The following is a 22,986-nucleotide window of genomic DNA, read 5'->3' on the forward strand; positions in this document are numbered from 1 at the left end:
CCACTTATAAATAATGCAGTTATGTATTAATTTAGGCAAAAACAATGACCCCCAGAGGTTTTAATATCTGGTATGCACAAAGAAAATGCAGGGATCTCTAATGCTGTATAAACAGTGTAACAGCCATCAAATGTGGATGTCAATATGAGCAATGTGCATGCTTCGGATGTTTGAGAAAAGTACATTTGACAAAGTTTTGATAGCCTGTATAAAGGGATCCAGATGACATACATCTTTCTCAAGATGTAACAAGCATGTACTGTGATACAAAGCCCAAGATCATTCAATATTCCCTTTAAAAGGTAAAACATTTAACTTGAAAATTCCCTGGATGACCAAAAGTATGCTACCGCGGCACTTTGTGACTAACAGCAGTTTTATTTGATTTCATTGCTTATTCAGTTGTAGGCCTACGGTTTAATACACCAGAGGGCCGGGGTAGAGAGCTCATTTGTTGTTCTGATTATGATATTACATGTGTACACACATGCAACTTAACAGACATGTTACTGAAATTTAGCTCTTTGCCAGAATTAAGCTCTGAGTTTGAATTATATTGTTGAAATACCAAATTTAGTACCTTCCCTCAACATGGCCGGGGTGGGGGTTGAAAATCAAATTTGGTGAATAAACTGTGCTGCAAAACCAAAAGCACAATAATCTGCACCTGCACGAAGTTTGGCACCTTTTTTTTTAAATATCTGCATTCCTCACTAATGTGTTTTATTGCATCTTGCAAGATCTGATCTGAAAACAGAGTCTGATGTGCTAAAAATTTATCCTCAATACACATCCGCAGAGGAACACACTTCCATTCTGCAGCAAAATGCAGATGCAACAATCTGCTTGATTCATTTCGAAACATAAAACTCAAATCTGCAGCAAGCACAAAGTGCCAGATCAGTGCAGGTACGGAATGTACCATCATGACTACAAACCCCAACAGGATAATTAATAAACCAAGACAGCATACTAAACACCCTGCGATTCTGCCAGTCCCATGGTTCGTCTGCCATCTAGTGGACATATTTAGTATAGCACGCAAATGACCTGCAATGGTATGACCAATTGAATATTTTTCTTAGTCTTTGACGCACATTTGTGTGTCTCTTTATGAGCGTGAGAGTGTTTATCTGTAAGTGTGCACATAGTACAAAAAAATAAACATTTTAGACACATGGGTTAGGTTTAGTAAGCTCTGTATAATTAAATGGCACAAGCATTACATAACAGTAATACACACTCCTTCATTCATGCTTACAGTCTTATCCCTGCATATATCATTGACCTCGAATAAAGGCACAGGTTTGATATCCACTTAAATTATAACCAAATCATAAAGATATGATAACATGTAAAACAGTGTAAAAAAAACAGGAAGAAAACAAATAGAACCAGTAGTTATTCTTCTCATTTTAAAGGGTAGCTCTAAAGTGAATAATGCCTGTCCTATAATTTGAATGCCAGCATCAATACTGTCTTAAAATCAGCATTTAAAGCCACAATAAAGTTTATTATGGTACATCAGTGCTTTATAGAAAAATCCCTAATAAGATGATACAAGAATCTAAAAACTAAACCAAAAAGGAAGTAATATGGCTGACATAAGGAAAGTACGGGGAAACAAATACAGAAAAGAGGTACTATACATGTTGAAACATTTAGAAAAAATTGACCTAGACATGCATAAAATAGATTCTCAAATACATTCAAGATCTTGTTTTTGGTTTACATCTGAAGCACACACTGGAAAGATTTTAACTTCACTTTCAAAGGTATGCCGATAGTTTTGCATTCAATTCCAATACGGTAGGCTATAGTAAAACACATTAAGAAGCTCTCAAACTACAGCACATGATGAGAAATGCACTAAAGCATGTTCAGTAGGGACCTGTGACTGGGGGCCCTGAATCAAGATCAGTTTATAGAGGTATTGCAATAAAAAGTAAAGGTAATTCAGACACAATATAATATGCGTATATCACAGGTTTTCTCCAGGCTGGTACTGGGGTTCGGTAGCAGTAAAGTAATCCTCCAGGAAGCTCTGCAGGTACTCGAAGGTGTGTCTCTCGTCTGGGTCTTTTCTCCAGCACTGCACCATCAACTCGTGGAGAGACGCTGGGCAACCCTGTGGACTCTGCATCCGGTAACCTCGCTCCACCTGTTCCAGAACCTCTCTGTTGTTCATTCCTACATAGATGCACACATAACAGCGATTTTCAACTTTAAAGAAAACTTTTTAGAAACTCCTTTTGAAGGGAATTAAGTGCTTCAGAAAATATTTTATTTTATTACACGGCTCGTATTCACAACCACTCAAAACTTATTACACACCGTAACCCGGATGCTGTAAACCAGTTTGACAGGTACAGTTTAATATTACACAAAAATTAAATATAAATATGTCTTTTAATAACATATATGACATTATATTTACAAAAGATTAAACCAAATAGTGTGTTCATGACATTTAAAGGTCATCTTGTCTTATCTTAAAAACAAAATTAAACTAGGTTTCCTCATGGAAGGTCTGTATTTGCTAATAATGCGCAAATAAAATATTTCAAATCAATATTTAACGTTCCTCACCTTACTTATGAGGTAAATAAGTGGGATAATGTACTGGTTATCGTAAAATAAGCCCCTTTAGTGTGATACATTGATCACACTGTCATGGCTTATTTCTGCGATAACAACCGGTATATATTATCCTCTACGTATCGTATCATATTACACAGTCAGAAAGGTCAAGAGATAGGACCGCATGTGTAAAACAAATAAAGTAGCAACAGATAGTGTGAATATACGACTGCAGTGGTACACGCAGACACAGATTCAGGACACACCTGGATAAGGAACTCTGCCCTTGGTGATGAGTTCAGTCAATAGGATACCAAAAGACCACACGTCAGATTTGATGGTAAATTTGCCGTAAAGCGCAGCTTCTGGGGCGGTCCACTTAATTGGAAACTTTGCTCCTATTTCACAAGGATGAGTTAAGTCAGAACATTTGTTAACAGTTAAAAATAACCGATGAAATGACATATTGAAGAAAAAGAGCCTAAAATAAATGCATAAATGAGGAAAGCGGCAGTGCAGTAGGCTAATATAATGATCTGGTGTTAAACAGAACAGAAACAGGAAGAGATCAAATAAAGTTTGATTTTTATCATATAAATAGTAATGAAACACCCCGGCAAGTTGAAATACAGAAATATGCTCAGAAAACAGGGGAATGTAGAGTAGATTCAAACTCATTTTAGGTTACAGATTGTAAATGACCTTGTCTAGCTGTGTATTCATTGTCCTCAATGAGTCTAGCCAGCCCGAAGTCTGCAATCTTACAGACCAGACCGTCTCCAACCAGAATATTGGCAGCTCGCAAATCTCTGTGGATGTAGTTCATCCGTTCAATATAGGCCATGCCTGCGGCGATCTACAAGAAAGAAGGTTTTCATCACAAGAGTGGTATTGATATTAGTTTTATTAGAATTAAGGATCAATTCACACACACACATCTACACACAGGGTGCATGATATTGAAGAAAACTGCGATAAGTTGCTAAATGATGTGGTGCAATACTTAAAGTTTGTAAAATTGATTTAAATAATGTATTTTGGAAAAGCATGAAAATTATATAACAACATACGTCACAATCTTTCCGGGAAAAGACAGCATTACTTTTGCTTTTACCAGACTCTCTGCTGACTGCATCTTTTTGAAGTCTTAAAATCAGTTACTGCAACCATTGTGGTATGCGTATTGCGATATGCACGTTTGCGATATTTTCGGCGGTTTCAAGTCACACGACTTGAAAGACAGATGCTTTTTTTATATCCAGTTATCTGAAAAATGCTTAATCATGTAAAATATGGCTGGGGATCTTTATTAATCAGCTAATATTCAGATCTAGCTGAAGAAAAAGCTAAAGAGTGTTGACTGCTTACAGTTTGTATACAATATAAGATTGTATGTTTAAAGGGATACTCCAGACAAATATCAAAATTACCTCATGAAATACTCACCCTCAAGCAATCTGAGATATACACATATCTATCATCTTTCATACGAATACATTTGGAGTTATTTTAGTAAATGTTATTCACTCTAAAAACAAACGGTGCTATATAGCACCAAAAGTGGTTCTTTGCTCGTAATCATAGAAGAACCGTAGAGTGTTGCTTTTCCAAGCTTATAAAGGGAGAAAACGGGGATCGGGGAAAAACTCTTGCGTGAGTCCAAAAGGGCGTTGTTACCGGAAGCTGGTTATTATAGTTTATAAAGTTTAATGTATGGATTTTTTACAAAATCGCATAGATTACCCGCAGAAGACCTTTATTAACCCCTATAGCCGTGTGGACTACTTCTTCAAAGGATGGATGCAGTTTTAAGAAGTTTTTCCCTGATCCCTGTTTTCTCCCATTGTAAGCTTGGAAAACAATAACATTTACTAAAATAACTCTAAATGTGAGAGATGATGGAGATATGTATTTTGAATTACTTGAGGGTGAGTAAATCATTGGGAAATTGTTATATTTGGCTGGAGTATTGCTTTAAAGGGACACTCCACTATTTTTGAAAATAGGCTCATTTTTACCTTTTTTTTGGAATCCATTCAGCTGATCTCCGAGTCTGGCACTACCACTTTTAGAGCATAGTTTAGCATAATCCATTGAATCTGATTAGACCATTAGCATTGCGCAAAAAATAACCAAAGAGTTTCAATATTTTTCCTATTTAAAACTTGACTCTTCTGTAGTTACATCATGTACTAAGACCGAGGGAAAATTAAAAGTTGAGATTTTTTAGGAAGATATGGCTAGGAACTATACTCTCATTCTGGCGTAATAATCAAGGACTTTGCATCTGTAACATGGCTGCAAAAGGCGCATTGATATTACGCAGCAGCCGAAAATAGTCCCCTTAGTAACTTTCAATGGCAGGGGACTATTTTCGGGCAGTGCGTAATATCACTACGCCTCCTGCAGCCATGTTACAGCAGCAAAGTTCTTGATTATTACACCAGAATGAGAGTATAGTTCCTAGCCATATCTGCCTAGAAATTGCAACTTTTAATTTTCTGTCAGTCTTAGTACACCATGTAACTCTAAAAGAGTGTTAAATAGGAAAAATATAAAAACTCTTTGGGTATTTTTTAGTGCGATGCTATTGGTCTAATCAGATTCAATGGATTATGCTAAGCAATGCTAAAAGTGCTAGCTTCAAAGATCAGCTGAATGGATTGTTTAACTCTAGGGGAGCTGGAAAATGAGCATATTTTCAAAAAAGTGGAGTGTCCCTTTAATCCCAAACTTTCCAGATCTAAAGATGTGATCTTACTTTATTACCACTTACAGTTACACCAAAAAGGCTGGCCCACTGAAAAAAATGATTCATTCAATTTACTCAATTTTTTTAAGGTAAGTGGTCACAATCAATTTACTTAAGATACATTTAAACAAAAAAATTTTGACAAACAAAACAAAAACATTTGTTTAAATGTAGCTTAAATAAATTGATTGCAACCACTTACCTTAAAAAATTGAGTAAATTGAATGAATATTTTTTTGCAGTGAACAATGATTAAAAATTGTCCTTATAAAAAAGATTTTACCTGGGCTGCCATGTCCACAAGCTGAGGCAATTTCAAGCTTCTTCCTTCTCCATCTTTCAGAAAGTCTAGCAAGCTTCCTAAACCACAGAAACATCAAAGCAAATAAAAAAAACTTTATTTGTAGCCACACTCTTTCTCTGTGGCTTAGTTGAATGCATCTGTGTACTATTAATGTCTGTACCTTGACTCATAAATTCAGTGATGATGTAGATGGGCTCCTCTGACACCACAGCATACAACTGTACAAGTTTATCATGACGGAGCCTCTTCATGATCTGAGCCTCATCCAGGAAAGCTTCTGGAGACATGGTGCCTGGCTTCAAGGTCTTTACTGCAACTTTAGTTGTGCCATTCCACATGCCTACAAAGATATGGTGTCAGAAACCATTTGGATGTACAGTGATGTAACATAGTCGGAGATGACAGGAGAGCTATGGAGAGTAAGGATGGGCATAGTAGTCATTGTATTAAATCATTTAAATATTCAGTGCGTGTGGTGGCGGAGTTTCCAACTGCGCTATTTTTTAACTGTATGTATGTATGCATGCATTAGACAAACGCCTTTAACTGCCGCATCTGGTCTCGCTTTTGTTTTTAGCACCACTTGAGTCACACAATTTAACACCCAATTCAAAGTAGTTATTTTAAAAGCCTTTCTTAAAAACAATTCTGAAAAAAGCATATCAAAACCCTACATTGAATTGTGCATTGTCTAGCTCTTGTATAGAAAAATTCACACAGCCCCTAATACGTAAAGGGATAGTTGACCGAAAAATGACAATTCTTTCATCATTTATGCAGCTGCATTAACGCAGTTGTTCGAAGCCTGTATACATTTATTTTTACCATTTTTTTTTTGTAATCAAGCAAAAGGAGCACATTGGCTTCCAAAGTAGGACAATACTATAAAAGTCAACGGTGTTCCAAAACTGTTTGGTTACAAACATTTTTCAATAAATCAAAATTAAGTTTTAAACAATTTGAGGGTGTATAGATGATGACAAAATTTAAATTTTTGGGTAAACTTGATGTAAAATAAACCTTTGGTGTCCCCAGAGTACACATGTGAAGTTTTAGCTCAAAATACCATCTAGATAATTTATTATAGCATGTTAAAATTGACACTTTGTAGCTGTGAGCAAAAATGTGTCGTTTTGGGGGTGTCACTGATCACAATGATGGTGGTTTGATGCAATTGAAACTCAGTTGTGCTGTGAATTATTTTCTCTTTCTCTCTGCACTAAATGACAGTGCTGTGGTTGGATAGTGCAGATTAAGGGGCGGTATTATTATAATAAGAGCTCCTTATGACATCATAAGGAGAGCCAAATTTCATTTACCGAATTTTTCACGTGCTTGCAAAGGATGGTTTACCAAAACTAAGTTACTGGGTTGATCTTTTTCACATTTTCTGGGTTAATAGAAGCACTGGGGACCCAATCATAGCACTTAAACATGGAAAAAGTCAGATTTTCATGCCATGGCCCCTTTAAGGATGACTGCCGTCCCGTACTAAAAATGATCATGCACAGATTGCCTTAACTATACCAATTGGATGATTGCGTTATGTAATGTTTGCGTTTTATTATTAATTCAATAACTCAGATATGCCCATCCCTAACAGAAAAACAGATGAAGAGAAATCTGGGAAATAGACCACACACCAAAGCCACAGGAAACTGGGATTACCGCAGACAACAGGGAAAGGTAATGGAGGAACTTCAAATATTTTTAGCATATTTTAATATTTTTAGTGCTATAAGAAATAAGTCGACAGTTCAGAACCTTAAACTGAACACAGACTGATGCAAAGCAGGATCCAACAAAGCATTTGTGCTTGATGCATTTTGTGAATGGCCCACAATGGGACTTCTTTCCATGTCACCGTATCATTTTAAATTAATAGAAAATTGTTATGAAGGTGATGCCTTCTCAAATTATACACTGAAACAGATATTGTGCATGGAAAGATTCACTTAGACTCCAGGGATGCTTGCATCCCATGGGATGACTGGCTTTAAAAAAATGGCAAAAGCAAATGCTGACATGTACATCGGGTGTCATTTTCCTCTCACCCATCCAGACGTCGCCAAAACAACCCTGACCCAACTTTCTGTTGAGCTTCAGCGTTTCCCGTTGGATTTCCCAGGCATCTCGCCCTAAACCCATTGTTTGGGGCGTGGCGTTTGGACAGGCTTTAGTCAAGTAGCAACATAAACCATCATTACTACCTGTTAAGAGTGTTAAAAAGGGGTGGGGGGATGGATTGGAGAAAGAAGGGTGGCATGCAAAGTTAGATGATTCAGAAGAAGAGAACAAAACAGTACAGCCTTACATTATTTCCCTGACATCCATTGTCTTGTACTGACCAACTGATTAATGGGTTGACTATTTATTGCAAGGCACTGTTAAGTAGTCGGGGGGCAGTAAGGCGTGCAATGTCTGTTCCCTTCCTCCTGCAATATACAGTATTCCCACGTTTTTAGTGCTTCATACCCATCCACACTTCACCAAACTGCCCGTTGCCCAGTTTTTTAATGAGCTGTAGTGACTCCCTGGGTATCTCCCAAACATCTTTAGTCTTCACTGATAGGTCTGCCAGCTTAGGCATGCCCCGCCTACAGCTGCCAATCAAACGGCAGCAAAGTCCAGCTGCACGCTCTGAAGAGCACGAAATGAAAGGAATCGATAGTAAAAAGGATAGACAAAGATGCAAAAAAAAACATAGATGTCAGACAACATAAAACATTTACAGTTACGCTGCTCATATCAGATAAAAGCACTCACTATCACATGACAACATGCACATAACACACACATAGACAAAATGAGTCTCAGCAGAGGGTGACAGAGCTGTTTTAATAACATTGGTGACAAGATTTCATCGTGTGTATGGTTTGACTGCCTGCGCAAGTCGAGGTTTTGTGGTTTTCTTTTTTTTTAATCAACTTTTAATGATTTTTTTTGCTCATTTGTATATATGCATGAGAGTGTACGTGTGTGTAGGTGTAACTAAATGCAGACTTCTACTGTAGTGAAACAGGAAGACTGATACTGTTGCACCAGACTGACAGGTTGAGTAGGAGGATCACCAACAGAAAGTGACACAAATGATGCGTTTGATCAAAGCAGAAGTCAAATAAGCAAAAAAAGAGGAAATCAAAGATGAAAATAAATAGACATGAAGATAAACTAACCTTTTGGCAACTTTGTTCCCCGTAAATAAATGCACATCACATACAGCCAATAAATGATGCTGAATTGTAAGATAACCCTTTGATAAAAATCTATATACAGAAATCTTTTAAATCTGCTTTCATGCATGCTAAAAATTGTGGTATGCTTGGGTTGTGTCTTAAATTTACTGACCTTGGTAATGCTCCACCAGCTGCGGGACAGTGTCAAACTGTGTCCTAGTTGTGATGTAATATCCACCATTATCTAACTTCCTAATTTTATAGTGCTTGACATGATCCCCTTTTGCATCATCCCAGTCTCTGATGGACAAAGAGTATGCACCTAAAGATATGTCAGAAAGATACTGTCAAATTAAGGATGTACATGGTTGACCACTTGATTAATATTCAACAAGTGAACACTTACAATAAGCTTGTATTTGTTAACATTAGTTAATGCATTAGCTTTGTTCACTTTAGTTCAAGTGTATTAAAGGGATAGTTCACGCAAAAATGAAAACTCTGTCATCATTTACTAATGTTTATGTTGTTACAAACATGTATACATTTCTTTGTTCTGATGACCACAAAGGAAGATATTTTGAGGACTGTTTGAAACCAAACCGATCATGAGCCCATTCACTTCCATAGTAGGCAAAAGATACTATGGAAGTGAATGGGCCTCATGATCGGTTTGTAACAACACAAGAGTGAGTAAATGATGACAGAATTTTCATTTTTGGGTGAACTATCCCTTTGAATAATGTTAACAGATACAATTTTTGATTTTTAAAGATGCATTAGTATTTCATTACTGTTGCATTGTTGTATTGAATACTTTTTAATAATGTATGTCTCTGAAGCAACCTACACTCTTAAAACGAATGTGTTAAAATAACACATCTTATGTGTCGTCCTTAACTTAACACATCTCTGTGTTATTTTAAGAACAACACACTTTGTGTTGCTAATGTCAGATCAATTTTTTTGCCATTGTACTATCAATTGATCAGTGTTAAAAAAAAATGCCCAGAAGACCTTAAACTCATGATGACCTTAAAGGGATAGTTCGGCCAAAAATGATATTAAACCCATGATTTACTCACCCCCAAGCTGTCCGAGTTGCATATGTCCATCGTTTTTCAGACAAACACATTTTCGGATATTTTAGAAAATGTTTTAGATCATTCAGTTGATTAAATGTAATGTTACGGGGTCCACGACCTTCAAGTTTAAAAAAGTGTGTCCATCCTTCACAAAATAAATCCAAACGGCTCCAGGATGATAAACAAAGGTCTTCTGAGGGTAAACCGTGCGGTGTTGTTGTAGAAATATCCATATTTAAAACTTTATAAACTAAAATAACTACCATCCGGTAGCGCCACCATCTTAGTCGCGTCCGCATTCAGGATGAGAGCTTACGCAGCCTACGGAGGCTACTCTGCTGCTGCTCTGTGCCCCCGCCCTCCAAATTTGTCATACGTCACTAAGAAAAGTGCGTACACTACGCTAATACTCTCTCCTGAATACAGAGGAGTCTAAGATGGTGGAGCTACCGGAAGGTAGTTATTTACGTTAATAAAGTTTTAAATATGGATATTTCTACAACAACACCGCACGGATTACCCTCAGAAGACCTTTGTTTATCATCCTGGAGCCGTTTGGATTTATTTTGTGAAGGATGGACGCACTTTTTTGGACATGAAGGTCATGGACCCCGTAACATTACATTTAATCAACTGAAAGATCAAAAACATTTTCTAAAATATCCGAAAATGTGTTTGTCTGAAAAACGATGGACATATGCAACTCGGACAGCTTGGGGGTGAGTAAATCATGGGTTTAATATCATTTTTGGCCGAATTATCCCTTTAAAGCTTAGGACACACCTAATGATTTCACACAGATTATGAATGTAATTTGGTAATAACGACTAATCATGCCTATTCTTTTACCATTGCACTCAGTCTTTGTTTACAATCACAGATAAAAATTCAAGAAACACCCTTTATGTGTGTCGAGTCCAATCTTAGAATGTTTTAGCAAGTCCTTAGGTGTGACTTCAGCTTAAGAGTCATGACTAAAACACACATTTAAATTTACATAACATTTAACAGGCACTTTTATCCAAAGATTAGGAAGACGGCACACATCCATTACTATTCCAACACCATCAAGTTAACACATGCATTGATACATTCAATGCTAAACCATTTACCTTTCGTTGTCTCACTTTCTCGTATTAAAAATGTCCCTCTGGGATTGTTTTGGGCTAACAACTGCCGTTCTGCATCCTTCCGACCCATCTTCCCAAAATACCATCTACACATTTATACACACACACACATAAGACGTATTTGAAACGGTGATGGTAAATACTTTATATGAAATAGTATGTTTGTGTGTAACTCACTCTTCAGCTTGTATTGAGTCCACAGGGGCCACATAGTTACTGGGAATGTACCCCGAGTTCCCTGTGTCTAATGACCGGGCCTCCCACCAGTCACCCTCACTGTGGATGGGCAAAGATAGATCAAACAATATATAGCAGCAGAAAGCCATCAGACCGTCAACAAAGAATACGATACAAAGCATGCAATAGAGAGAGAGAGAACGGAGAAACTGAGAAAGATGAAGCAAAAAGTTGTTATTTTGACTTTTGTGGATATGCTTAAAAAAGGGCAAACATCTTTACTGCAGAGTAACTGCTTTCACACTAGAAGTGTTTCTGCTGCAAATCGCAACTGTGCCTCTATTTTATTGCATTGAAAATTTTAACGGCCATAAGTAATATACTGTATGTAAAATAACTGGATTGGGTAAATGAGAACTATTATAAACTTTAACATCCAAATGGTTGTTTGTTAGCCTAAACGTAATATAAAACCAACCATAAAAGTGTAGATTATAAACTAGTTAAATCATCTAGATTTAATCAGATACTGAATGGGAAGTGCTATTTGTATACACGTCACTACATGGAAATTGCATTGTTGAGTAAATAATGGTAACTGGTTCCTCTATAAACCCTTTATTGCAACGGATTGTTTCTTTTACTTTGGAGGAAAAATAGTCTCAGCTCCAAATATGTACTTGCTACGCAGTTGTTGGTGTAAAACTCACGTGTTGTTGATAATATGGAACTTTTCTCCTTTTTGGAAACTCAGGTCATCCTCTGTACGGGCTTCATATTCGTAGAGGGCTATAAAGAGCGTTACACCTCCTCCTGCATACACAAACACTTTATTTCAGTAGAGGAAGTTACACTACATCATCCGTGTGTCTCATTATGGAGCAGCTACAGAAAATTACACTTTGAATCACACTTTGTACACGCACCTGTGATGGCGGCTGGGCGAGACTGAATCGGGTTGGATGAGAAGCCAGATTGGATTGGGTTTTGAAAATCATTAAAGTTGGGGATAAGCATTGGGCCCTGGTTACTGGAGTTGGTGGGGTCCGCAATGTAGCGCATTGGGTCTGATGACTGGGTCCCATTGCCTATGTCACACGAGTTGGGATTGTAACCTGTGGACGATTTTCCGGTCTTCTTCTGCTTACAGCAAGCGCAGCCCATAATGTTTTTAAAGAGCACAGCTCATCACCCTGGAAACAGAGCTTCTGCCCATAGAAACAAGAACAGAAGAATGTCATTATGTATAATGTAGATTAGAAGAAACACACTCCGAATGAATGTACAAAAAAATAAAACATGATACTTAGTCTATTATTGTCTGAGTTTTTTATGTTTATAATTGAGGTGTTTTAAAATCACAAACCCTGACAGACAAACATAGCTTTTTATAAATATGATTAAGTACACTTTAAAAATGTCTGGGTTATTTATAACCGGTGGTGGCCGGTGACTTCTTTTTTCGAGGGAGCTCAAGGCGAAGTTCGTCACAACATGTATGTAGCCCGTCGTGTGTGTGGTTCTTTTATCAAAATATGTGTTCTGCATCGAGAGACCCTATGTGCATCACGTGTCTTGTCAAATTAAGTGCCTGCTGCAGACGCGTCTAAAGGGTTTATGATAAAAGAGACGCTCACGTTTGCCAGATACTCGTATAATCTCATGCGTAATCAGAGTTTACTGTTAAGGGAGTGTCTTGCGTGTATTTTGTGAACGTAAGCGTCTCTTTTATCATAAATGGTTTTGATGCGTGTGCAGCAGGCACTTATTTTGACAAAACACGTGACGCACATGGTTCACATGACGCTACAAACACATATTTTGAAAATGCAAGCAACATACATGACACTCCGAACACTTACTTTGAATGAACGCCCCTCGGATGAGCAGTCACGAGCCGCCAATGTTTGTAACCCATGCTGGGTAAAATATTTGCCAATGATGGGTTCAAAATGTTGTTGTTATGCACAATTATAATAATCCAGCAGTTGGGTCAAAACTAATTTAACCCAGTTGTGTGTTCTGTCCAAAATTTACCCAGCATGGGTTAAAAAACAGCCATTTTTATAGTGTAGTTAATTTTGTCATTTCACAACCGTATTAAGTGATATACTAAACTTTCAGAAATAAAGGTACAAAAGCTGTCACTGGGGTGGTACCCATTTAAGTATACCTTTTTACCTAAACAAATGCATATTATTAGTACCTTAAAGGTTCATATTGGTACCAAATTTATACATATTTGTGCCTAAATGAAACATATTATGGTCTTTACAAAAGGAACTGTACTAGTGACAGCCGTTGTACCCTTTTTCTGAGAGTGCACAGCGGGCCTGAAAGGATGTGGGCCATTACATTTGACCACCAGACATTTTGGACAGGATATTGTACTATTTAAAACTTAGATATGGTATCTTTTGGAGAAAGGTTTCGGTTGAAGATGTGCTTGTGTACTTTGAATGCCATAAATACATTATTACGTTTTCAAATACTTAGGTAGGGCTGTGTTAATATAGAAGTCTCGTGTCATGTGTGTTAATGTATGATTTTATACTATTTGTTGCTGTATAGTAAACTTGAGGTGTATATATAATTAGGGTAAGTTTGGAGTTTATAACGGAGTTTGGAATAATCGGATCTCTTACCAGATCCACAGCTCAGCTTTCCATATATAACATCTTCCTGGGGAGAAAGACAGAAAGAGCAAAATATAAAGACAACCATCAAAAGAAAGAAAGAAAGAAAGTAAGAAAGTAAGAAAGTAAGAAAGTAAGAAAGTAAGAAAGTAAGAAAGTAAGAAAGAAAGAAAGAAAGTGAAAATACTTCAGAATTTTTGACTTCGCACTTTTTTATGCTGCTTCCTCTTCTTTTCCTGTCTAGAAAAAAAGGGAAGTTCTATCTCTGTTAAAATTTCCCTTCAAAATGTGCGCATGTGCTCAACATAAACCCTCATGCTGTAAAGCTATGTCCTATATTCCTATCAGACTGACCATCAGTGGATCAACAGGATGTCAGTTATGCGAGTGTTTCCTGTCCGGCCCATTAAAGCCTCCCCCATTTCCTGCTGGGTGAAAACAGGGTCCAGCTGCAAGAGCCAACACATACTGTACACAACACAAACTCATTTCCACTGTTTTACAGGAAAAAAATACCTTTGCCTTATGAGTGTTTTAGATAAACATTAAGGTTTGTATAGAAACAGCACGAACAAACCACACAAACACAAACATTTTTATAAAATATACAATAATCGCAACTGATTTTCTTTTAATGTGTTTTAAGACCTTAAATTTAAATATTTGTGTGCAGTCTTGATATTTGCTAATGTAGAAAACTAAAAATTAAAAGAACGAACATATTAGAAGCTCTATTCCATCAAATATTTATAAAAGTTTGAAAAGGGCTGAAAATTGCTTCATTGTGCTCCATTTAACAAACCCCAATACACAAGTTAGGCTGCGTCCAAATACCCACACTTGCGGTCTTTGCACTTGACTATTTACATGGCTTATTTTTTACTGTATTTGGCCAAAGTGCTCTAGTTTTTACCCGATGTGACACACTTAAAACGTTTATCAAGGTAGTGGCAGCAATTTGCACCAAAAATGTATTCGTTTTTTATTTAGGCTACTTAAAATATATATTTTAAGTTTTCTTTAAATAAAATGAACACATAAACACTCTGAAATTAACATTTGCTGAACTTAAAGATTATTATTTACACTCAGGGTTTCCCGCAGCACTTTTCAGTTCGGGCGGCCCACCTAAGCTGGGATACCCTACCACCTTAACTAGGTCGTCCAAAAAAAAAAAAAAATTTCGCTGCACAAAAGGCTGTCAAGTGCATCTCGGAGAATAGCGTGGACGCGCTTCACACCGCGAGCGGGCTGCGCCACATGGCCGAAATGAGAGAAAGACATGGTCCGTCACTGTCTGGAGGATAACTAGCCTGTTGATAAAACATTTAATTAATTAATAATCTAGTATGTGTATTTTCTGTCATAGTTTCTTCAAAGTTGAGTTTAATTTGGGTGTTTTAAATAAAAATATTTTCATCATGACGCGTACGCCTTGCCCCTTTGATTGCCACGCCCCCGGCCCGCCCACCGGCACAACCTTACCACCTTAACTAACACATTTTCTGCGGGAAACCCTGACACTTATCTGAAACTAATAGAAGCAGAATTCCTTGCACTGGTAAAAAAAACTCTTTTGTGAATGCAGCAGCTTTTGTTAAGTTTATTGTTTACTCAGCAGTCCCTGAATAAACGGCACAGTTAAAGTTATTTCTAATTATGTGATAAAGTTAGTTGCAGATGTTTTACAAAATACATAACAATGTTTGCAAAAATGAAATGTGCAACACTTTTTGTTTTACTACCAAACTATCTATTTATAAATTACAATTAAAACCATCTCCTGAGGTTTGGGCAAAAGTCTCACGATTTACATCCAGAACATAATGCATGATGGGATACGCTTAGCCTTGAATACCACCCAAAGTGGTATTCAAGATAGTGTGGGTTTAGTATAGATAAAGGGCATTGGACTTTGCCAGTTTATGGGACAGTCTTGTGCGCTTACTTCCTGTCGCGTGCACTCTCAAGTGGCCAAGACCGCAAGTGTGGGTATTTGGACGAAGCCTATATATACAAAAGCAAATATATACATATAAATATATATATATATAAAAGCAAATAGATATGGGTAGACCATGAAAAGTATATCTTTAGCAGCATTTTCTGTTTACTGTAAATACAGGTAGAGTTGGCTGGTTAAACAACACAATCTTTGCCAATGAACTAATAAAAACCTGCCAATATCATGTAGATATAATCAAAAAGCATTTCATTTATTTAAATAAATAAACACATTACCTAAAAACATGACTTTTATGGTGAACACTTTAATGTAAGAAAGTAATATGTTTGCATGAATGTCTATTTTTTGTCTACAAAATTAATTTGAAATATTTACATCTTCGAATCAAAAGGTTTTTATGATCATGCAAAACATTTCAATGATTTCAATGAAAACATAAGCTTGTTTTTAATGTAAATGTTTGCATTTAAAGACATGTGCCTTGTTCCTCTCTGTAACTGTGCACTTCAGATCTGGTAAATCATCATTTCATTCTGCTATATACCTGTATATGACTGGATATGTGTAAAGTACTCAAGTATTTTTTTCAATTATCTTTATCAAAGTGCTTTTCTTTGGCAAACTTTTACTTTACTATACATTTCGATGCATAATACGGTACTTTTTACTCAACTACATTTCATTAAAAAGTTGGTTTTACCTTTAATACCTGAATTAATTAAAATCTAGTAAGATCTTATTATCTAAAAAAATGCTGGGTTATTTTCAACCCAGCGTTGGGTATTGGACAGAACAGACAGATGGGTTAAAAATTACCCAATGCTTGGTTAAATATTACTTAATATTTGGTTGTTGTTATCAGACTGTAAAAAAATATTGTGCATCTTTGTCAAATCAACATATTTTTTACTTTAACTTAAAAAATTAAGTTGAACAATTTCAACTTGATTTTATAAGTTATGAAAAATTTTCACAAGCAAAATTTAAAATAGTAGGTTAAATTGACTTTTGACCCATTTTTGATGCTATATTTTTACAGTGCAGTGTTGGGTTACTCAAAAAAAAGTTACTCAAAAAAAGTAATGAACTACTAGTAACTAATTACATCTTCAATCATGTAATTAGGTATATTACTCTCACCAAAATGTATTTAATAACTTATTACTAATTGCTTTCTAAATCTTATTTAGTAAATGGTACAAAGATATGCTTGAATCGGCTTGAATAAATTATTATTTTTAAGGTCCAGTTCTCACTAGTAACACAGGACACATTTCTGAGTTAAAATGACCCAAGTAACCATGTTGAAACAACCGAGCAGTTGGGTTAAAACAACCCATTATTTGGATAATTTTAATCCAGAAATGTGTTCTGTCCAATAGTTACCCAGCCCTGGGTTAAAAACAACCCAATATTTTTTAGAGTGCAGAATCAGGCATTTAAAGTCACCATGAAACGCAAGTATCAATTGCCTAATTTTCTCCGTGGTGACGTGTATCCGAGTAAAACCGGCCTCTGAAATGAAATAAGGCAGGGCTGGATTTGATTTTGTCCATCGAGATCTGATTGGATCATTTGAAGTTGGGTCGCTCGTGTTGCTAATTGCTAATCACAGCGATATTCTCCTGGACCCCACGACATTATGACCGGAAGTAAAGAGAGATCGTTTTTAGGAGGGGAGGAGATTTGCATTTTTGATTAAAGATTATGAGGGCAAATGAATTTTAATAGATTAATGAAGCTCACAGATAAATCATTTGTAAAAAATACCACAATATTACAAAACAAATTACAGTTTTTTATTTTACTTTCATTGCAACTTTAATATGTGCTTTTTAAACACTAATAAACAGCCATATCTCAGTAATATTAAGGCTAATAACAAACCAGTTAATAGTGATAATTGGAAACTACATTAGAGTGTTACTATTATTTTTATTAACTCACCAAAGTATTTAAAATGACAAGGATACATAAAAAACATGCATTTAAATGTACGACTTTAAATTTTGGTGTTAAGTTGACTATTATATTATATATAATTGTTCTACAGTTTATACACAGTATTAAGATAAATTAAATCAGAAGGGGCGAAAGTTACGCGGGACGAAAGTAACAAAGCAATTTTCTCTTAGCCCCGATAACATTTGCATTTCAAACTATGACAGCATCTTTAGCACGCAAACCTTGACAGAGCTGACAAATATTGTGTTATTTTCTCACCATTTTGGACGTCTAGGTCCGGAAAGGTGTTTTCAACCATGATAAGTAAATTCCTAAAGCGGTCATTTTTTTTCTTTATAACACGTTGTGTTTCATGTGTTAAAGTACTGATCAATCTACAGGATATTTAGTGCTCTAACACATCCTGAAGTTTGACTCCTCAGAGTTTTTCAAAATAAAGGTAAATCGTGTTTGAATGTCAAGAGTTTCTGTCGGGAACTTGTTACTTTTGTCCCGCTGCTAATACTGTTCATTACGTTGAAAATGTATATTATTCTAATTTGATTTCATTTAATTTTCATAGTGTTCATACTGTTGAAAAATGTGTTATACTCATCAATTCAAGTTTGTCGGTTGCTTTTGAAACATTTTCAAGTTTAAAATGAAAATGTAATTTCATTATTTTTTTCAAAGACAAATTATGTTTGCAGTTACATATTAACACAGTCATATGTATATTTACTTATAACAAGTGTAACACAAAAATCTATCTTGTTCTGTTGTGTTACTTCTGATCTGCCTGTGTGTTACTTTCGTCCATGCTGACAGGGTCAAAAGTAACAATGTGCTCCCTATGTTCAAAGTGAAATTATACTGAAGTCGTTTTACACTTGTTCAAAACTTGGTATTGATAGACCACACTGTGAGTAACAGACAGCAAAAATATATCTCTGTCTAAAACATCTTTTTAAAATTGCTTTCTTGAAAAATTTTACTTTTGCCCATGCATCCCCTAATTAAATTACAGTAACGAATTACTTAGTAACTAGTTACACCCAACATTGGTGCAACCATGGGTTATAATAACCAAGCAGTGGGGTTAAAACTATTTTAGTTAATAATTAAGTATTAAAAGATATTTAATGTTGTTGAATAAAAAGTATGATGCTTAAAAATGTGTTGAAATAAAAGTAAAACATATTTTCAACCCAGCATTGGGTCAAAAAAGGTAATTTAACCCATGCTGGGTTGTTTCGACTGTAAATACTGGGTTGTTTTAACCCATTGTTGGGGTCAAATATAAAAATCTGCATTTTCAGAGTGTACCTACAGTACAGATACTTGAAAAATGTGCTTTAATAAAGTAAAAATACTGTACACATCTGATTCCACTCCCTCTCCTTTTTCACGTAATACTTTTGGTCCAGACCGTGCTGTGTTAACATTTTCAAGTAAAACCACATATAAAGTTTGAAAATGATGTCATCGATATAAGCTAGTTCTTCATTTTACAGACTTAGGACAGATTTTTTCAAACCGACTGCGAACATACCCAAGTTCGCATGAAGCATTTCAAGATGCACAACATACACTTGTGCACAACGAAGTTCTGAAGTAAAAAGAAGTGATCTGAACTGTAACCCCCGTCGTGTTAAAAATAGTCTAAACTAAAATACAAGACACCACATGACTTGCATTAGAAATGGTTGTCTCTCACACATTCAAAGAGAGACATGGGTGCGAAAAAAGAGTCACCATCAGTGAGTTGCCAACTGACAAGCATTAGAAAAACTAAATACACAGTTTTACATAAAAAAATCAACCACACATTGAATTAATGATGACAAAATGAAAGGGATTGAATTCTGAGGATCGATAACAACATAAAAGCACCCATGTGCCCACCAGTAGGCCCATTTGTGTCACAGTGTTTTCTCATATTCTCATCAACTATGGCATTTACAGCTGTGTGTCGATAGAAGGAAGTTGCATTTGAGGGTTTGAGGGCTAACCAACAGCAACTGCAAAGACCATGTTTAGGCCATGCTCTTAATCATAGTGCATACTGTACAGGTTACTGCTGAGTGTTTTAGTACAACACCTTTTTGGATTCAAGATGGAGTGAGATGCCTCGCTCTGACATGATAGATACATCTGTGTTGAAAACTGCAAAGAGGAAGGTGAGAAAGTGTGGCAGAACAACGATGTGCAGCAAATATGATGGCAACTACGAGTGCTGAAATTCAGTGGTTCACACCTCACACAGACACTTTGCGACATGCTGAACAAACTTCTGATAAACTCGCACACCATTCCTGGTCGTCTTAACTAAATTGTGTAACACAGTTAATATTGACACAAATACAAAGGTTAACGTTCGCACCATTTTGCCATGTACTATGACGGATGACAACAGTCTTTTTCTCGAGTTTAGTTTTAAGCCTTTCACTCTCGCTTTCCTGGAGCTCCTCCATCCTTTACCTCCCCTTATCCCCAATTCTTAGGAAAAGGAAGTTCCCTTCACACTAACAGGAAAACTTGTGTGAGTGGAACCGGAGTGATAGGACACAAGTCACAATCCTCACGCATACACTCACACTTAAACTACTGACAGTAGCATGCAAGCAGACAAAACTTCGGCCTGTACATAGACCTTGTGAAGTGAAACAGAAATAAATATTACGATTGAGAGAGACAGAGAGAGAGAAAGACAGACAGACAGAGAGAGAGAGAGCGAGAGAGAGAGAGAGAGAGAGAGCGAGAGCGAGAGAGAGAGAGAGAGAGAGAGAGAGAGAGAGAGAAAGAGAAAGAGAGAGAGACAGAGAGAGAGAGAACAATAGCAAAGCGTGCCTTGGGAACAGAAAGTCAGGTGTCACAAACACACCAACTTCCTTTTTCCACATGATGTCAATTTCCTCCAGAGTTAAATTCCACGAAGAGAACTTTTAGAGCCAGTATTTTAGCCTTTTAACCTTTGATAAAGCAGATTTATTTTTCCACAACGTGAATTCTGAGTCATAGGGGTCATTATGGTAATGAACGGAACAAAAACTAAACAAAAAATAACTAGCGACTAGCGATCAAAAATACTTGTATTCCTTTCTTTCTTAATGTAATTGCCCATTGGCCAGAGGCAAATCTGTGTTTCACAGGTGCTGAGCTGTCCCCCAATAAGAAAACAATACTTCATTTACTGGTCAATTTTACCAAGTTGCATTTCGGACAATTTTACCGGACAACCGCACCCACTTCCTTCTGTAGCGCCAGGGGAGTGCAGCCAGGAAGTGACCTTCTACAGAACAGGAAGTGATGAAGTCTATGGCCTAATCTAGTTGTATTGACATTCCAATCTGTTTTTCACTCATAGATAATATATACTATTATCACTGTTATTTGTTAATCCATAAGCGTTTTAATGCCAGTTTTACTTGCGACAAAAAGATTTCAACACGTCACGACTGCTGATCGTCATTTTCAGTGTAGTTTCCCCTAAATTCTTGGAATCAATTCTTTGTGAAATGACAAGTGGTGCCATACACCAAAACCAACATGCTATAAACATACCGAGAGAATACAAACTTAAAAGTTGATGACACGAGAGACAGGGCCTACCTGATGTTTTGTAAAGACAAGAAACCCTGAGCAGGCCTCATACCCATACCTCATACTTTAGAAAGCATTATAAATAAACTAATAGTGCATACTATAAAAAATAAACATCAGAGACTGAAACTCTTTTACCATCAGAAAACCCATATTCTCAAACCACAGTAGCACCTCTGCTCAAGCTCTCACTGTCTTGCGCTCTTATCTTATTTATGTAGTTCCCACAGCATTGACAGATATAGGTTTCTTGGTTTAGCTAAGAGTCAGAGCTGAGTGGGCTTAATAACTTTTTTAAATGTTCAAGTCTAAACTGTGACATGGTGTCCATGTTATGTGCTACAGAATTCTTTACTCATTTACATCTATTAAAGATCTCAGTCTATCTGTCAATTTCATGTGTTTTAAGCTTCTCTAAAATAACAGCAGACTCTTATTATCTCTACTTTCAATTCATTTGTATTTATATTGCACTTTTTACAATTGTTTAATTGTTCTTTCAGTCAGTTCATCACTACTATGGCAATGAACAGCTTCCCACCAACAGGTCTTTCACTGTTGACCGCTTTAACTTTACAGAAAATATAGGCTATGTTTCTGTCTGCGCCAAATATACAACACAATAATGAAGTTACACAATAAAAAAACATAAAATACACACACCAACACAACATACACCATACAACACACCTAAAACATACAAATTCACCATGCTAGAAGTTGCACACCATGGACCGGAGGCAACAAACGATTCCCGTTACTGTCAACTGTGCCCAGAAAACGTCACAAATGTACCGGTAGTTTATTTCTTAAAGTCACAACTGAATTTGCCACTAACGTGGGACGTACCGTTACATATCCTACATGTTAACTAGCGTTAATGTTATATGCACACCAAGTAAAAATGATTTACAACAATTTAACATATTTATTACCCACCTTCAAGAAACTCTAAAGCACCGATAGTTTAAGTCCAACAGAGCTTGATATTGTCAATCAGTGCGCGTCTGCCCTAGTATCAGACACACACTGTAGTGCGTGCGGCGCGCTGCAGCCGCGGATGCGCTCGCTCTAGTCACGCTGTGTCCGGAAGGGCTGAATTCAGCGCGATCTCCGCTACAGGCGATGCTGTCTGACTCCACCTTCTCTTAGCACGGACCAGCAGATTGTACATATTCAAATTATTTCCCGGAAACCATTGTTGTTTGGTAAATACTTCACGCTTTAGCGAGGCGGTGTCATGTGCTGACACTAAATAACATGTATTGTGTTTCAAAGATGCTAGTTTATGTCAAATTAATGGCATTGATTATTACGTGCATATTGTGACAAAACACACCATGTCGGGCACCATAGCCACTGTCAGGTATCAGTTTTGGTTTGGTTAACAGTAATTGCCAAAATGTTTCTCGACAGGTTGCCGCCCTCTGGCGGTTGTTTCATGTTTGTGCAGTTATGACAGGTGAATAATTGTATCTTTGACTAACTTAGTTGTGACAGCAAGACCTAGTGAAGATTAAAAATTTTGAAATATTTGATGAGAATCAACGACTATATTACAGAATTCCATTACATTACTAGAAATACAAGAAATATACTTTCCCTTAAAGGGACAGTTCATACAAAAGTAAAA

General features: G+C 36.6%; 1 protein-coding gene across 6 annotated transcripts; it reads right to left on the bottom strand.

Annotated features, from left to right (window-relative positions):
* Positions 1-1,182: 1,182 nt before the first annotated feature.
* On the bottom strand, positions 1,183-22,457 carry yrk (Yes-related kinase). 6 transcript variants are annotated; one of them, XM_065291036.2, is made up of 14 exons: positions 22,293-22,457; positions 13,850-13,886; positions 12,131-12,412; positions 11,915-12,017; positions 11,205-11,303; positions 11,010-11,113; positions 8,985-9,134; positions 8,112-8,276; positions 7,691-7,846; positions 5,797-5,976; positions 5,616-5,692; positions 3,283-3,436; positions 2,847-2,978; positions 1,183-2,190 (listed from the first exon to the last, which is right to left on the bottom strand). In XM_065291036.2, the coding sequence occupies exons 3-14, from the start codon at positions 12,366-12,368 to the stop codon at positions 1,982-1,984; spliced, it is 1,767 nt and encodes a 588-aa protein (XP_065147108.1). In that variant the 5' UTR covers positions 12,369-12,412; positions 13,850-13,886; positions 22,293-22,457; the 3' UTR covers positions 1,183-1,981. The 6 variants fall into 6 exon arrangements, with proteins under 6 accessions (XP_065147108.1, XP_065147106.1, XP_065147105.1 ...); XM_065291034.1 differs by lacking the exon at positions 7,691-7,846 and having other exon boundaries at positions 12,131-12,409; positions 13,850-13,882; positions 22,293-22,456; XM_065291033.1 differs by lacking the exon at positions 7,691-7,846 and having other exon boundaries at positions 13,850-13,882; positions 22,293-22,456.
* Positions 22,458-22,986: the final 529 nt, after the last annotated feature.

Source organism: Paramisgurnus dabryanus, chromosome 19 (assembly GCF_030506205.2).
Source record: "Paramisgurnus dabryanus chromosome 19, PD_genome_1.1, whole genome shotgun sequence".
Lineage (NCBI taxonomy): Eukaryota > Metazoa > Chordata > Actinopteri > Cypriniformes > Cobitidae > Paramisgurnus > Paramisgurnus dabryanus.

Excerpts from the sequence above, each read along its gene's own strand:
- yrk (XM_065291036.2), bottom strand. The coding sequence starts at position 12,368 with ATGGGCTGCGCTTGCTGTAAGCAGAAGAAGACCGGAAAATCGTCCACA. Across the intron at positions 9,135-11,009 it reads AGAAAGTGAGACAACGAAAG|GTGCATACTCTTTGTCCATC; the intron begins GTAAATGGTTTA and ends ACATATCTTTAG. Across the intron at positions 2,191-2,846 it reads GGGCAGAGTTCCTTATCCAG|GAATGAACAACAGAGAGGTT; the intron begins GTGTGTCCTGAA and ends GCATCTATGTAG.